General features: G+C 41.2%; 1 protein-coding gene across 1 annotated transcript in view; it reads right to left on the bottom strand.

Moving 5' to 3' along the window:
- SMC3 (structural maintenance of chromosomes 3) overlaps window positions 1-15,860 on the bottom strand; it is a 2,445,376-nt gene that overhangs the window by 135,981 nt on the left and 2,293,535 nt on the right. Inside the window, exon 25 of the mRNA XM_044056330.1 lies at window positions 11,406-11,583. Within this exon, the coding sequence (XP_043912265.1) occupies window positions 11,406-11,583 (178 nt within the window). The remainder of the gene's footprint in view (window positions 1-11,405; window positions 11,584-15,860) is intronic.

The following is a 15,860-nucleotide window of genomic DNA, read 5'->3' as shown; positions in this document are numbered from 1 at the left end:
CCTATAGAAAACATCCTACTTTTCCCTACAAACTTATTACCTCATATAAATCTCCTACCCCACTAATAATTAACAAACCCTTAATAATTTCACCTGAATCCAACCTACACTCTAAACGGTGCTATTACCTCTCTAACTCAATCTCATACTTGATCTGCAGTCTACTATCAGGTGACATCCATCCCAACCCTGGCCCATCCAATTCATCCACCACAAACAAGTCAATATTCCTTACTTCTTTAAATTCTCAGAGCATAGTTAATAAAATCCCAAACCTCCATGCCTGGATAAATCATAATAAACCTGACATCCTATCCATCTCAGAAACTTGGCTAAAACCCCACATAAAAGACTCTGAAATTATACCACCAAATTACTGTATCATTAGAAAAGATAGATTATACTCATCCTCCTTATCACTATTCCACCCTTTAAGAACGCCCTACTCTACCTTGCAAATACAAATTAACAAACATAAGCACATATGTATAGCTTCCTCTACATCCCAGGGGATAATATTTCTCCCTTGAACACATCCTCCTGGCTCTCCACCAACATCAGTAATGAAACAATAATCCTAAACATCAACCTCTACAACTTTTCACAACTAATTAACTCTATAACACATCCTCAAAACCCTCCAGTGGCAGTATTTTGGACTGGATTCTAGTCTCACATCCTCAATACTTCTCTGACAGGGTACTCTTCCAGATCCTCTTAGTGACCATCTTCCCATCTTTACATACCGACTCCATTTATCCTTATATCGCTCCCACAACTATATTACCATACGTAACCAAAAAACTTTAACACAACATCCTTCACTAACTCCCTAAAAGCTATAAACTGGAACTGTCTAAAAACATTACCTCTTTAACACCTTATTCCTAAAAATTCTAGACCACCATGCTCCCATAAGGACAAAGAGAATTACTAAAAACACACTAACTATTATGAGGCAAAGAGATAAAGCCTGGGCTCTCTACCTAAAAACAGGTCCCCTCACCCTTCTTCAATACAAAACACTTCAAAACTCATCATTTCCGACCGACAAAACTTTTTTCCACACTACAAAACAACAACAAAACTAACCTCAGAAATTCTGGAAAGGTATCTCCACTCTCCTTAACCCCGCAAACTAGACACCCCTCCCTGACCCAAATGCTACTGACACTGACTTAGCAACCCAATTTAACACTTTTCATTGACTCTATCTCAAAACTTACTTCTTCTTTCTCTAATACCACCACAATCTCCACATCACCTCCTCCCTCCTCTACCATTACTCTTCCCTGTTCTTCCACCACTCCTCCACTCTCCCCACTAACTCACAATCCCCTTCCTCTACTATCACCATCTCCTTCCCCTACTTCCCACACTTCCCAGTGTCCTCCCTTCTCATTAAAACCAATTCCCACTTTTACTATAAAAACTCCTTCAGAAATTGAAGCCATGCTCCAATGCTCCAGATGATATCCCTGCTTATTTTCTCAGTCTAGCCGCTGAAGCAGTCACCTATCCCATTAGCATTCTAATTAACCGTTCAATCCAGGAATGCATAGTACCCAAAATTTGGAAAAAGGCCTTCATTATACCATTACATAAAGGAGACAACAATAATAATGTTACCAACTTCCGTCCCATTGCTATCCTGTCTCCTATCTCTAAACTCTTAGAAAAATGCATACAACAACTTCTTCCACACCTCTTAGATAAACAGCTTCTAACACCCACACAACATGGATTCAGGCCAAATCATAGTACTATGACTGCCCTTCTCTCCTTCCTTGAAACTATTAATAAAGCCGGATTCTGGCCTTATTGTTTCCACCCTTCTACTAGACCTTTCTAAAGCCTTGATACTATCTCTCATAGCCTGCTTTTAACTAAACTCTCTAAACTTAACCTATCCCTTCTTCCTTGAATTGGTTCTCCAGCTACTTATCTAACCGATATCAAGCAGTAAAATGGAAAAAGGCCACCTCCTCATTTCTTAATACCCCAGCGGAGTCCCCAAGGATCCATATTAGGTCCCCTTCTTTTAATATATTTATAAATGATTTCCAGAACTCTATTCCTTTCTCAAATATCATCCAATATGCAGATGATTCAACTATCATCTGCTCTGCCACATCTACCCTGTACTCCTAAAACTTACTCAAGAAGCTTTTTCAACCACTGAGCAATGGATGAAAAGAAACCACCTTGTATTAAACCAAACTAATGGTATTTACTCCCTCTAAAACTACCTCATTCAACTTTAACTCTTCACTATCACTAGCCAAAACAATATACCTCTGGAACTGGTATCAGAGACCAAATTACTTGGGGTCCAAATTGACAACCAGCTTAAATTCCATTCTACTTACAACTAAATATCAAAAGACCCATCAAAACTAGGCATGCTCTACCGACAAAATAACTAAAGTAACTCTCTACTTCCTTTCTTATCCCTCTCCTCTTCTCACTAACCTACAATCCTCTCTTAAATCTCAACTTTCCTCCTGCTACAACAAAACTAAAATGGCTAGAACTACCAAATCAACTCATCTATACACAACTAACTCTTGTACATAAGCTCATTTTTAACCCCGCCTCTGTCCTTCACTCTCTTCTACCTTTAAGATGTACCTTCCTGATCGAGTACTAAGGTCCAATAATCAAAATCTAATAGAAGTGCACAAACCATCACCAGGCAAAAATCTTCTATCTTATGGTTTAGACCACCTTCCATTCGCATTTACTTCTAACCATTACTCTTTAAAAATCTCTTCACTCACACCTAATATCCCAATGGGAATGCTCTGCTTCTCCCACATAACAAATGATATCAAACTCCTGTTCCATTCTTTCTATGGAAAACAAACCCTTTCTCACCTCATTCAAGGCCTTAGATTCCTTCTTTCTCTCTTTCTCACTTCTCTCGATCTTATTCTCTTCTAAAACTTTCTCCTTCTATTCATCTCCATATACTTTTATTCCAGTACTTATATGTTAGTTAAATATTGCATCAGACTGCTGCTACTATATGCTTTGTAAACAATGAATCAGACTGTGTAACTATGAACTGTATGTTCCTAAGAAGAAATGCCTCTGCTGTACAATGCAATGTTCCATTGCCAGTCAGTTTTAACTCCAACCTCATCACTAGTGTGTATTACTTGCAATGTTTGCTGTATTAATTGTAAAGGTCTTGTTCAAAACTGCAACCTTTGTATAAATATAATCTTTAAACTATTGTAACCTAGAGTGCTATTCCAGGACTCCATTGAAAACGGGTTCAAATGGCCCAATGGACTATCCTGGTAAACCAACTGCAAATAAATAAAATAAATAAAATAGAGTTGCCAACCAGGCATCTTTGCCTAGCATAGGAAGTAACTGGTGAAGAGTCAGCATCTTGAATTTTGGAATGTCCAGGAAAGTGTTTAGAGTAGACAAGTCCAGAATTGGACACTATGATTTGTCTTTTCAGGGTACCATGAAAGATCTGGAATAGAAACCTTGTCCCTTTTCCCCTTCTGGTACTAGTTGAATAGCCCCCATGTTTAAGAGGGAAAGTACTTGTTTTTGAGCCTCTGCCCACTGATTTGGGGGCAGGTCTGGCCATCCACTTGCAGTTGGCAACGTGTGGAAATGAAATCTGTATCCCTGGGACACTACATTTAAAACCCATTTGTCCCGGGTTATAAGTTGCCAGTTTTTTGCATGAAGTGCCAGTTTTCCCCCCAAAGGGGTGGCTAAAAAGCAAGTGCTTGGTAATTCTAAAGGAAAGTCATTGAGACTGTTTGCTATAGGGAGGTGTCTTGTTTCCAGATTTGGAAGAGGAGGCACCCCATTGCTTAGTTCTGAAAGTCCCTTGGGACTGAAACTTGGTGCTTTTGGCATGTCGGGGTCTGGCTTGAGTGGCTCTGGAAGGAACTGGAAAGGACCAGTTCTTAGTAGGCCAGTGCCTACTAAATCTTGGAGGTTTGTACTTGTAATAAATCTTTCAGAGTCTGCATAGATTTAGCCTTATCTTCCATCTTTTTTAGAACTTCTTCAGCCTTATTGCCAAACAGGCGGTCCTGCTGCAAAGGAGCATCCGACAATTTTTCTTTAACATGACCTGGCAGAGATTGCTCCTTAAGCCAAGCATGCCTTCTAAGCACAGACCCAGTAACAGCAGCCCTGCAAGAGGCCTCCAAAGAATCAAAACCACATTGCAAAGTATGTTTTCCAACTTGTTCAGTTGAATGCAATAAATCCTGTAAATCTTTATTTTCCACACAGTCAGAAATCAACATAATTTTCTGTTTAAGCAGTCCTATGATATGCTGCTGATATTTTAGCATATGAAATTGACAGTTTAAAGCCCCGATTGCCAAGGTTGCAGAAGTATAAACCTTTTTCCTCCCATCTATCCAGCGCCCTGGAGTCTCTATCAGAAGGGGTAGGATTTTTAGCAGAAGAAGCCTTAATGCCCTTGGGCCCCTGAGAAATGGTTTCAGGCTCCGCAACAGGATTTTTGAAAAGGAATTTGTGGGAATCAGGAACCCTGTAGTATCTGTCTGGCTTACAAGGGGCCGGAGGCACAGAATCAGGGGCCATACTGGAGTCTGAAAACACATCAACAATGTCTAGTACAGGTGGTATAGCCAAAGGCCTATGCTGAGGAAGAAGAAGAAAATCCCTAATTCTCCTGATTCTCCTTGGCAGAAACGTTCAGTGCAAACCCCCCCCCCCAAAAGAGCAAATGTCTATCCCAACAGAGTGTAGCCTTCCTGAGATCACAATGCACAGGTGAGAGCTGCCCTCTCCAAAGCAAAAAACACAGCATCAGTGGGACCAGACGGTGTCCCGGGCTGCGTCTTACATGAGCTCCAAGAAGAACTAAACTCTCATATAAAGTCACTGTTCAATCTCAGCCTTACTACAGGATATGTACCCAAGGAATGGCGTACAGCAACAGTGGTCCCACTCCACAAAGGTGGTGCCACAAAAGACCCCGGAAACTATCGCTCTATAAGCCTGACTAGCCTGGTCTGCAAAGCTATGGAGCGTATCATCATGGAAATCATAAACTAAGACATTGGGAACCTCCAGACACTGGATCCTACCCAATTCGGCTTTGTTAAGGGCAGATCTTGCCTCTTGAACCTGGCCAACTTCTTTGAAACAGTTACCAAAGCCATAGATGAAGGGAAGGTAGTCCACACAGCCTACCTGGACCTCGCAAAAGCCTTCGACACAATATCCCACTCGGGCATCATAAATAAGCTCACCAGCTTAAATATCAACCCCTATGTCACAAGATGGGTTGCAAACTGGCTCAGGGATAGAACCCACATGGTCAGAATAGCAGGTGCCATGTCAGACTCTAAACCAGTTACAAGTGGTGTCCCACAAGGCTCAGTCCTGGGACCTCTCTTGTTCGGTATATATTTCTCTGAGGTACAGGCTAACACGGGTGGACTATGGCTGACCAAGTTCGCAGATGACTGCAAACTGGGGGCCGTAATCGACTCTTCGGCTGACACAAGCATCCTCCAAAAGGGTCTCACAGAGACGGATAACTGGTGCCAGAGCCATGGCCTAAAGCTAAATGCCAAAAAGTCCATAGTCATCCCCTTTGGGAAAAACAAAGTGCCCACAAATTACCACATAGATGGTAATCCATTAAGTACGGAAGTAGTAATTAGGGACTTTGGGACCCAAATAGATAGCAATCTCTCCTTTGACAATCACGTCGCCAAAGTGGTTAGAAAGACATTCTATATAGCCCACCTTATCACAAAAGGGTTCACATCTAGATCAAGAGAGGTCATTGTGCCCCTCTACTCATCACTTATCAGGCCCATAATTGAATACAATGCCCCATTTGGGATGTACCTTACCAGACACCTGCAGCAACTGGAAAGACCCCAAAAGTACCTCACCAAGAGGATCAAGGGGCTCAAACAGATGCCCTATGCAGTTCGGCTAAAGAAACTCCAGCTCTACTCAGTTGCGTACCGCCTACTCAGAGACTATCTATGTCTGCCGTATAAAGCCATGTCCAACCCAAAATTAATGGACATGCTTCACCTCAGGAAATCCAAATCCCTTAGAGCTACATGCTCCAGGGACTTGAACCTCAGCATAGAAATAAATAGGACATGCTAGAGGGACAGATTCATATCCCAGAGGCTCCCCTCACTCTGGAACAAAATCCCAATCTATGTTAGGCAGAGCCCCTCACTGACCCTCTTCAAGAGAAATCTTGATGAGTGGATGGGAGATCGTAAGTGTACCCCTGGGATCTCTTCTGTGTCCCTGCTTGACAGAGGTACAGTAAACTAACCTTAAAAGGGCTACCCTCTGTGACCTACTATACAGAGGCACAGTCAACTAATCTAAAAGGGTGGCGAAAGCCAAACACACTATGGCTAGGCTTATAAATGCTTATAAATGCCCTAGGGCAGATAGCCTAGTATCAACCTATGAACCTAAGCCTCTTTTTGGATTCAGAAAAATCCTGACTTTCCCAGTGGAAATGTTCCCTTAAGGTATGTAAGGTATGTAAGGTTTCCCCAAAAGAAAAATCCTCAGGGGGAGAAGCAGAAGGAATGGAATCCTCTGTATCAGAGTCCTCAAGTAGGTATAGACAAATCCAGTTCATTAGAAGAGTCAGAAGAAATAGAATCCTGTTCAGAAGATTCATAGTCAAGTTCAGCCCTAGGCCTCTTTGAAGGTGGGGGCTGGCTACCCCTGATTAGAGTAATTAAATATTCAGCCATTTTGATAATTTGTTTTTTTAGGCATAGGGGCCTGCACATGTGGCCTAGGCGTCGTTTGTTTAGACATAGATCGAGATTTTGTCCTTAATATTGAAGATGGCATCGGTTTAATATACAAATCCGTAGGGCTGAATACACCCTCAGAAGCCAGTGCCTGCACAGCGGCTCTGGACCCATACAAGGTAGAGACGTCCGCAGGTTCCACAACTGAAGCATCTCGCAGAATACCGGACTCCGAATGGGTCTCAGTAGAGGCCTACGAATCAGAAGTAGTGGGTATCAAGGGCTGCGAAAGCGCCTCACTGAGTACAGGCGACTGGCTTAGGAGAAGCGTCGTCAGCAGTTTTGGACCTCAACGGTCTGTCTCTGTCCTTTTGTTTGTGTTTTTAGGTATTCCGGTAGTCGGACTGCTAACAGACAACATTTCTGGATAATTAAACCATGATCCAAAATATTTAGAAGCAAAAGACAGATAGTGCGTTGATTAAGTAAAGCACAGAACCGACAGCAAGTTATGTCGTGGTCAGGGCCTAGGCAAGGAATACGATACAAGTGAAAATCCTTATGAGGTATTTGCTTCCCACAAGTAATACAATTATTAACTTTCACTGACATTGGTAAGAAGTAAGAAAAAGTTTCCCCAACGGGGTACTTAGCTTTTTAGTTGAAGACTTTGGTTCTGAAACTCGAAAACGAAAATTTCAGGAGTCTGACGACCGGCACTTGCGAACTGCTTCTGCTTCGGGCACCGCGCGGCAAGAAAGACTGATGTAATGGCGTCGGCTGCATGTTTTATACCCCTGACGACCTGACGTCATGGAAGAAGGGACAGCAACTGACGCAGGACCCAAGACTTTGTTAATCAGGCTGACTGAAGGCAACCTGCCAGCAGATTACCCGAATTTAATGACTGCAACAGAGAAACACGAAGAACATCTGGGATAGGTGTAATAATCCTTATGAGAAAAATCACAAGGCTAGAAAACTATTCAGAAAAGTAACTCATTATATTCTGTTTCATACATGTTACTAAGACAAACTCTGCCTGGCCTATAAGACAATGTTCAAGACAGTTAGATTTGAAAATGCCAGAGAAAGCACTGCTAGGAAAGCTAACACCAGACTGGGAAACCTACAACTATAATTAATAGAAAAAATAGTGACATATGGCTTGCACGTTTTCCAAGGTTATGGAATAAACCTCATACTAAAATCAGAAGTCATTCATTCATTAGCTTCCTTCAAAAATAATTTACTGGTTATATACACAATTTACATTTTTCTCCACAGAAAGCACAGGTTTCAAATGTTGAATTGAGACACCTGGACAGAGCATCAACAAGTAACATCCTTAACACCAATTCAAGCAAATCAGCAAATTGTTGCGCACTAAGTTAAACAGGGAATTTTTAAGACAGCTGTACTGTGCTTGCTTCTATATTATCATTCATAACCTCTGAGAATTCCAAAAGGTTCCTCTGATACAGGATTTCATAAAGTTGGAAAGGAACAGCCTGTGCCAGTGGTGAGAGAGATACAACCGGACTTAAGGCCCAGGAGACCAGAATTTATGCATGTACCTTTTGGGCTCAGGCTCCTTGCAATCATAGTAAACGCAAGGTCTTTACTTAAAACAGATTATCCTACCATACTGGCTGACAGTAGAGAAATAATAGCTTGCCTTGGCACCAATGATATAAAAGAAAGCCTTGATCTAAAAATGAGTCAGGTGAACTCAAGGTTCAGAAGGTAAGTAGGACTTCAATATGCTGGCAGGAAGGCAAACTTCACCTTTTTGCCCTCTTTTTGGCTTACCACAGACCTGTTGAACCAAACCTGTGTAACTGGGTACAAGACTCATATTACTGCGAAGACTCTCCTTGAAGTCTACGATTAACAGCACGCACCTTTTGTCATTTTTTTTAGAAACTCCACTAATTCTGAAGAATTAAATCTACTATTAAAAATGAAACAAACATGCTTTGGGATTAAATGTTAATATGAAAATGTTAAGCTGGACAGGAAACCTTTTTCTGACAATTAGAACAGGAAGTATTCTATCAACTTCTGATGCCAAAAGCTGAAACACCCACCATTACAATTAAACTCTGAACTGTAATACATGAAATTGAAAGCTAATGCGCTATTGAAATGGAGCTAATTCTACAACCCACAGCCGGCTTTAGGCACCAGTGAACTCTGCAGGCAATGGGCCCCACAGTCACAGCAAGTTATCTTATCATGATGTTTTGTAACATATCTGTTGAACCAACAAAAACGAGTACAGAAATCCTATATACTGAATAAACAAAGGGGGGTTGTAATAACTCTTATTTAATTTTCCTTTAAAATTGAAAGACATCTCTGGTTATAGCAACAGTGTTTTGTCAAGCATAATGGGCTTCACAATTCCATTAAATATTTTACCACTGACATAGTTCCCCTGGCCAAGTTAAATCCTGCTGGTGGACACTCTCCACTAAAACTAACACAAACAGCCAGCTTTAGGTACCTGCAATACACCTGGTGACAGCAGGGGGGCCTCAATCATCCTTGACTATGGGGGGGCCGAGCAAAAGCTGCCGTTGGTTGTGGAAAAACGAGGGGAAAAATTATACTAATTTCCTGATTATGCTCTTTAACATGAACACGTCTGTGATACAACCCTGTTAGGATAACGCTGATAATGGTTTCTTCTCTCAGCTGTCCCTATTCTAAAACCAGCCCTACTGAGGGGTGTGTGTACAGAACATTGCTCTAAGTTGTTTGTGTGGGGTTGGGGATTGTGTGGTTATTACTATAATTTTCATCAGAGTCAAACCTTAGAGGTGTGCATAGAAGGTTGTTATAGCTTGTGTTTGGGCTACGGACAGTGTGGTTATTGTTTCTTTTTCTTGTCTCAAGGACCTTTAGCTTGTGTAGGGGCAGTGTACTGTCTTAGCAGCAACAAAGTAAAATGCATTACAGTAATCATCATTTTTCCTCATTTTTCTCACAAACACACATCAGGCATGTATACAAGTGTCTGCCTTTGGGAGTTACTGGTGTGGAGTGAAGAAGCATGCTATGTATATGTATGTCAGCAGTCACTTGAAATACATGACTGAGGCAATTTGAGCCGTTGCTTTCATCTCAGTCCAACAGCAGAGGGATGCACAAGCAGTGACAGTCTTTTCTGAGGGGTCAGGGAGGCAGGTATTATTCCCAGACAGGAACTGAGGTTGTGTATCCTCACAATTGTCTTCTTAATTTACTGTGAGCTACTATTTTGTCAGCTTTGAACATTCAAGTCTTCAGCACAATTTAGGTCTTCCTTGAAAGAAAAAAAAAAAAGAAGACTGAAATTCTTTTCTTACTCATGATTTTTGTTTAGGCCATCATTGGATTAAAAGGTTGTGAAACTGCTCTAAAATGCATCACAGAGCATCTATAACCCCTATGGCTTCTGGGGGCACCAGCTTAATTGAGTTATTTCCTAAATGGTTATTATTGTGCCGTCTTGGTCAGGAAAGGTTGCAAGAAAAACTAAAGCTGAACAGTAGCACTGCATTTCTTTCCTTAATCATAACTTCTGTTCTAGCAATCACTGGCTGAAAAGGTTGTGTAAAAAAGAAAAACAAAACTTTAAAATGCACATCAAGAGCATACAGAAAAAGTTATGGCTTCTTGAAATGCTGAAGAACAAAGCAAAATGTGAGAAAAGGAAGAAAAAAGTAATGTGCATGGTAACGGGAGCCCAGGCTGGGGAGAAACAGAGGGAAGCACTGGAGGTTGTGTGTGCATGTTGGGGGGGGGGGGGGGCTGGAACTGAAACAGAAAGCAGTGCTTAAGGTGCCATTTCACCCAAGTCCAGCCCTATACATACAGTTGTAATATATCACTGCTGCAACTAAATGCCAGTAACTGTGAATGTCTCTTTGTGAGATGGGCCATCACAGTGTGTGGTACACAGGCCTGTTGTAATGTAAGAGCACTGTAGATTCTGGTCAATCTTTGTATACTAAACCTAAAAGTTTGCAGTATGAAATAAAAGGTTGCTTAGCAGGGGGTGGCAGTGACAGGGTGATAACTTATACTGAAAGTGCCTAGGGGCCCCCCAACTTGACTTTTTATGGGGGTCCTCAAAATGCTAACACCGACTTTGCTACTGCAAAAATAAACAAAAGTCAGGTAAGGTACTCAAGTCCTGGCCTTACTACAATTCACAAGTAACAGAATCCTTTGCTGGAGTTATAAGGATATGTCAAAACCATCTCAAAAGCAAATTTTCTAGTTTTGTTACCCGCTTCTTTAACTAATCCTGCATAAAAATCACAGTCCATACCCATAAAGTCACAAAAAGCACATTAAATAGTTATGACTGATAAAAATACAGATAAATAGGAACACCTGAAAATGGACTTCTACAGAACAACAAAGAGTCTAGGGTGGCAGTCTTTTAAATTTTCAGAGGGAAAACCTGACTAGATCTTACAGATAATTTCAAATACACTTCCTGGTACATGTACTCTACTTGTTAGAAGATTTATTTTGAACTCTTCTATACTGCCAGTCCATGTATCCTGAACTCACTGCTATGCCAAACTCAAAAGTTCTGATTCAAAAAGCATACGGAAGCTCTACTAACACATGCTGTCAGTGTCCTACCTGAAACAGCCTTTCTGTGCTGAGCATCTAAGGCTTGGTCAATTTCATCAAACAGATAGAAAGGAGCAGGATCACATTTCTGAATTGCAAAAATTAGAGCAAGTGCCACCAGAGACTTCTGACCCCCAGAAAGTTGTTGCATTTCTCTCATCTCTGCTTGTTTTCCTGTAAACGACACCTACAAGAAAAAATGACTATAGTAAGAAAGTTCACTAAACAAGGTTAAATATTTGATTAACTTAAAATCTTTGTCTTAACAAATGTTATAAACTCATACTGCATATTTCAAACAAAACTACACTACATTCTGTATTCTACCTAGATGTAGAAAGAGTCATAAGTTGAGAAAACAATCCGTCTATAATTTTCTTTATGGCACTTCCAGGAGTGGCAGTTCACTTACATTTACCTGATTGCATGTGCCACCTGGAACAATTAATAAAATAGATTAACTGTAAAAGTGTAGTTGTAAAGTTTTGTTGGTCAAGGACTGACAGTAACACTGCGAGTCCTGAAGTAAAGAAAAACACTGAAAATGACTTGCAGGAATTGTATGAATAACTTTTAAGCAACGGTGATTCAGGTAAAACCACTTAAGTTACAGAAAAAGATGGATACATAAACATGACAATTAATATAAGCTGACTTGTACACTGCATAACATTCTGATAGGGCTATTTGGAACTCAAAAATAGATTAATAAAATAGCTATACTGAAGCGGAGTGAAACAGAAGGTGGTGGAGGATCTTTCACTTTCTTGCATCTTTGCAATACACAACAAAAAGTTAATGAGAATTCTGTTATTCTACACACTGAAATATGATCAAAAACATATAAGCCAATTATGCTGGGGCCACACGTACTGCATGACACATCATACAGGAGGATCCCATAATGGTCCAACAGTAGCAGCATGGCCTTTCTAGGAAGGGTGCAATATAATTTACTGTCAAATTAAATATAAATTAGGCAGCTGGGACCAGGTGCTCATACTGCTTGGTCCCCTGCTTCCGATATTTCTGAGACCTATCCAGTTGCCTTGCCTCCACCCAGTCAAAACATGTACAAAACATTTATTCCGTTAATTATGTATGTACAACTGAGCTAACAGAATGCAAATGGGGGCATAATGACCTCCACAGGAAGACGATGCAGCCTTCAATTACATTAGTGTTGTGCAAATTGTAACTGAGTGATTCAACATACTGGCACTAGACTAACAATGATTCAGCATACTGGTTTAGTGCTATGCTAAGCAATGGGAGCCTGCTAACAAGGGGGGGTTTTGTGGGGGAGCATACCTCTCAACCTGGAAACATCAAAAATCTGAACAAGGCCCATGAAAAATAGGTACAAATCTGTACGCTTATTAACATCTAATTTGCATACATACTTATGTAACCCCACCCACTCCAATGGAATTGTGGGATACTACCTTTCGAACGCAAATTGAAGAACAGACAACCAAAACATGGCACCAGACCAGAGTCCCCCTGCAGCCATTCCAGTGTCCTGTTACCTGGCTATTTTGCCCCATTTACCATAAACACTAATGTATGCATACTGCTTTACTTCTACAATGATTTGAATTTTATTTTTACATTTTACAGCACAACAATGCAGAAACACTAAAAGACATCATCTGGTAAACAAAACAATACTGTCTCACAATTAAAATAGGCTTGACATTAAACTTTGCCCTTGAAACTCACATTCATTGAAACAGCATTGAAATCCACACCACATCCAAAGAAAATGCATCTGGCCAGTGGTGGATAAAGATTATCTTTGGGCTGTTTTCAAATCATTGGCCCCTTGCACACAAAACAAGATAACATACATGTGTTCTTTTCTTTATACACCTTCCTGACTTTATTAAATTATATTCTTTGTATAATACAACACACATGTTAGAGCGCATTTTAAATTTATTGTTTGAACATTTTACCAGTAATCTGTACTGTAGGCAATGAAACAAAACACATGAACCAATAATGACAAAACTGCCCAATTCAGAACTTTTCCATCATAAAAGTCTGCTTCCACACCCACACTATAAATAGAATGACAGTAGTGTAAGCCATAGACATCTTGCACAGCATTTCGCACTTATTTTCAATTTCATTTGGGGGGGGGGGGGGCTAAAGGTCAAAAACCAGGGACACATTTTAAACATTGCTTGTATAATTTTGTAAAGTTGCTAGAATAAAATGTTGTGCTACCATCATGCATTTCACTGGCAGGTTTTGAACCCAGGACTCTATGCACTACATTCAGAACAACATACCACTATCCCAAATCAGCAGCTGCCTGAAAAACAGGAAGACTGAAACTTAATAGCCATCATTTAGTGAATTAATTTCTCACTTCTCAACATAGCTCTTAACCTCAACACAAAAAACATGGACAAACGACAAAGCCAATAATGGGGGAATACAAATTCAGTTCTCACTTCTCACTCACCATACCTCTGAACTGTTAGCACAAAAACAATAATAGGGGAATACAAATTGTAATGTGTGCTCACTTCTTATCATAGCTCTAAACTCTTAGCACAAAAAAAAGTGTTCTTACTTCTCATCATAGCTCTCAAGTCTCAACTCAGTCAGAAATGGTGGTGGCTAGGGATAGTAGGCTCTTTATACCCTGTACTAAAGGTACAGGGTTTGAGCCCGAATACCTCTAGCCACCAAGTGTATTATATAAACAATCCTGATGCCAGGAACTGTGGTTTTTATAGGTGTCTTATTGAAGCAAATAATAAGCACCTTTAGCAAATTCTACTTTTACTGGAACGGTGGAACCACACGTTGAGAACAGGAATGACAATAAACTGCAGGACTGTATCTCGTTTAACCCGTGCTACGCTACCTCTCTGCACACACATGCACATCCAAAATATTTTAGCATCTGCATCAATCGATTTAAGCAGCCTTCATTCAGTTACCTGAGTACTACATGCTGCCCCCATAAACAAGATCTATATAGCAGTAGATGGGGCTTAAAATAACTTTGCATGCTAAACTGGCAACGGTAAACCTAACGTTTCCGAAATAAATGTTCTTAGCACAACCTGGTAGATCACCTGCTCTTTTTTTTTTCGAGCTATGACGATAGAACTCGTTTTGCCTTCGTCCAAAAAATTTCAGTGGACCCGCCGCCCCTGGGAACGAGTTTTGATAGTGACTCCTCCACAAGCTACAAGAGACTACTTGTGTAGCGCGAGTTAAAAGTATGGTAGTTGTTAAAACTTCGTTCTGTGAATGATCATTTGTATTATGCCTGATAGGTTTGTGCTGTGTAGTAGTGGAGAATACCGTTTGATTTATGTGATTAAGAGTAGCAGAAGCTGCCTAATTCCAGCTCTTGGTTGCAGCTGAGAACTAAAAAAAATGACATGTAAAAAACCTGGAGGGAATTGCCAACTCTATGGTGACTGGTAGACAGCTGGGCACTTTGGTGCCGTCTGAGGAATCACTACTCTTGCAATTCGTTGGAAGGGATATGTTACTGTAAGTAAAACCTAACCATAGGAAAACAGCTCCAGAGTGTCAGAAAGGGTTGTTTTGTTTTGGTCCCTAGTGTGACAACCCCCGCTAGTGACTTTTCAACATGGCGTAGCTCGGTGATCGTCCCGACTCCCAGTCCCGAGGCAAAAATCACCTCATGAAAAATGGGCTAAGGAGGGCAGGGCTGAGTGAAGCAGGATCAAAAACATGTCGCGGTGGATCCCCACCAAGCGGGAGAATATGGGGGCATTTTCACACACACACACTTACCCTGAGTAGTGCCCGGCCTCTTCTGTTCCATCCTCGCTCCTCAGGGCTCGCTGTATCCCCCAGCTGCCATTAATCCCGGCCCCTTCAGGGCTCACTTTCGCTGTATCTCCCCGGCCCCTTCAGGGCTCGCTGACTGTATTCCCGCCGTTAACTTAACCGCCAGCTGGAAATGATGATGCGAGCTCCTTGAGCTCAATTCAGACTGGCTGGTAGCCTGACGGTGCTGACGTCATCGCGCACGTTGATCAGAGATGTCTTCCCTTTTAGGGATTTTGCTCTATCATGTAGTAGCTTCCTCCTTCTGTTGTATAGCTTATTAATGGCTGGGGTCCACCAGACAGGACGCCTGCCTTTGGGGGAATGGGTCTTGGTTTTATTTGGGATTGCATGATCCATGCATTCCTGTAGGTGTCCACAGAATGCGTTTATAAAGGATTCAGCAGAGTGGGCTGTGGTTTCCATTGGCCCGGGGGTCTTGAAGGATTCCACTTCGGTCTTAAGAAGTGTGAAGTCAGCTTTTGAGAAGTTCTTCACTGTAGTCTTCTGTGCTGGGGGTGGGGGCATGATGTGGATTTCTAGGGAGATTAATTTATGGTCCGATCTTACCAAAGAGGGGTATACTTCTGGTATGGAGCATTGTGTCCCCATGTTTGTGATGATCAGGTCTAATATGTT

The sequence above is a fragment of the Protopterus annectens genome, chromosome 14.part0 (assembly GCF_019279795.1).
Source record: "Protopterus annectens isolate FY-2018-M chromosome 14.part0, PAN1.0, whole genome shotgun sequence".
NCBI lineage: Eukaryota > Metazoa > Chordata > Ceratodontiformes > Protopteridae > Protopterus > Protopterus annectens.
Note: the sequence above shows the minus strand (reverse complement) of the source record. Positions and strands in the feature narration are given on the sequence as shown.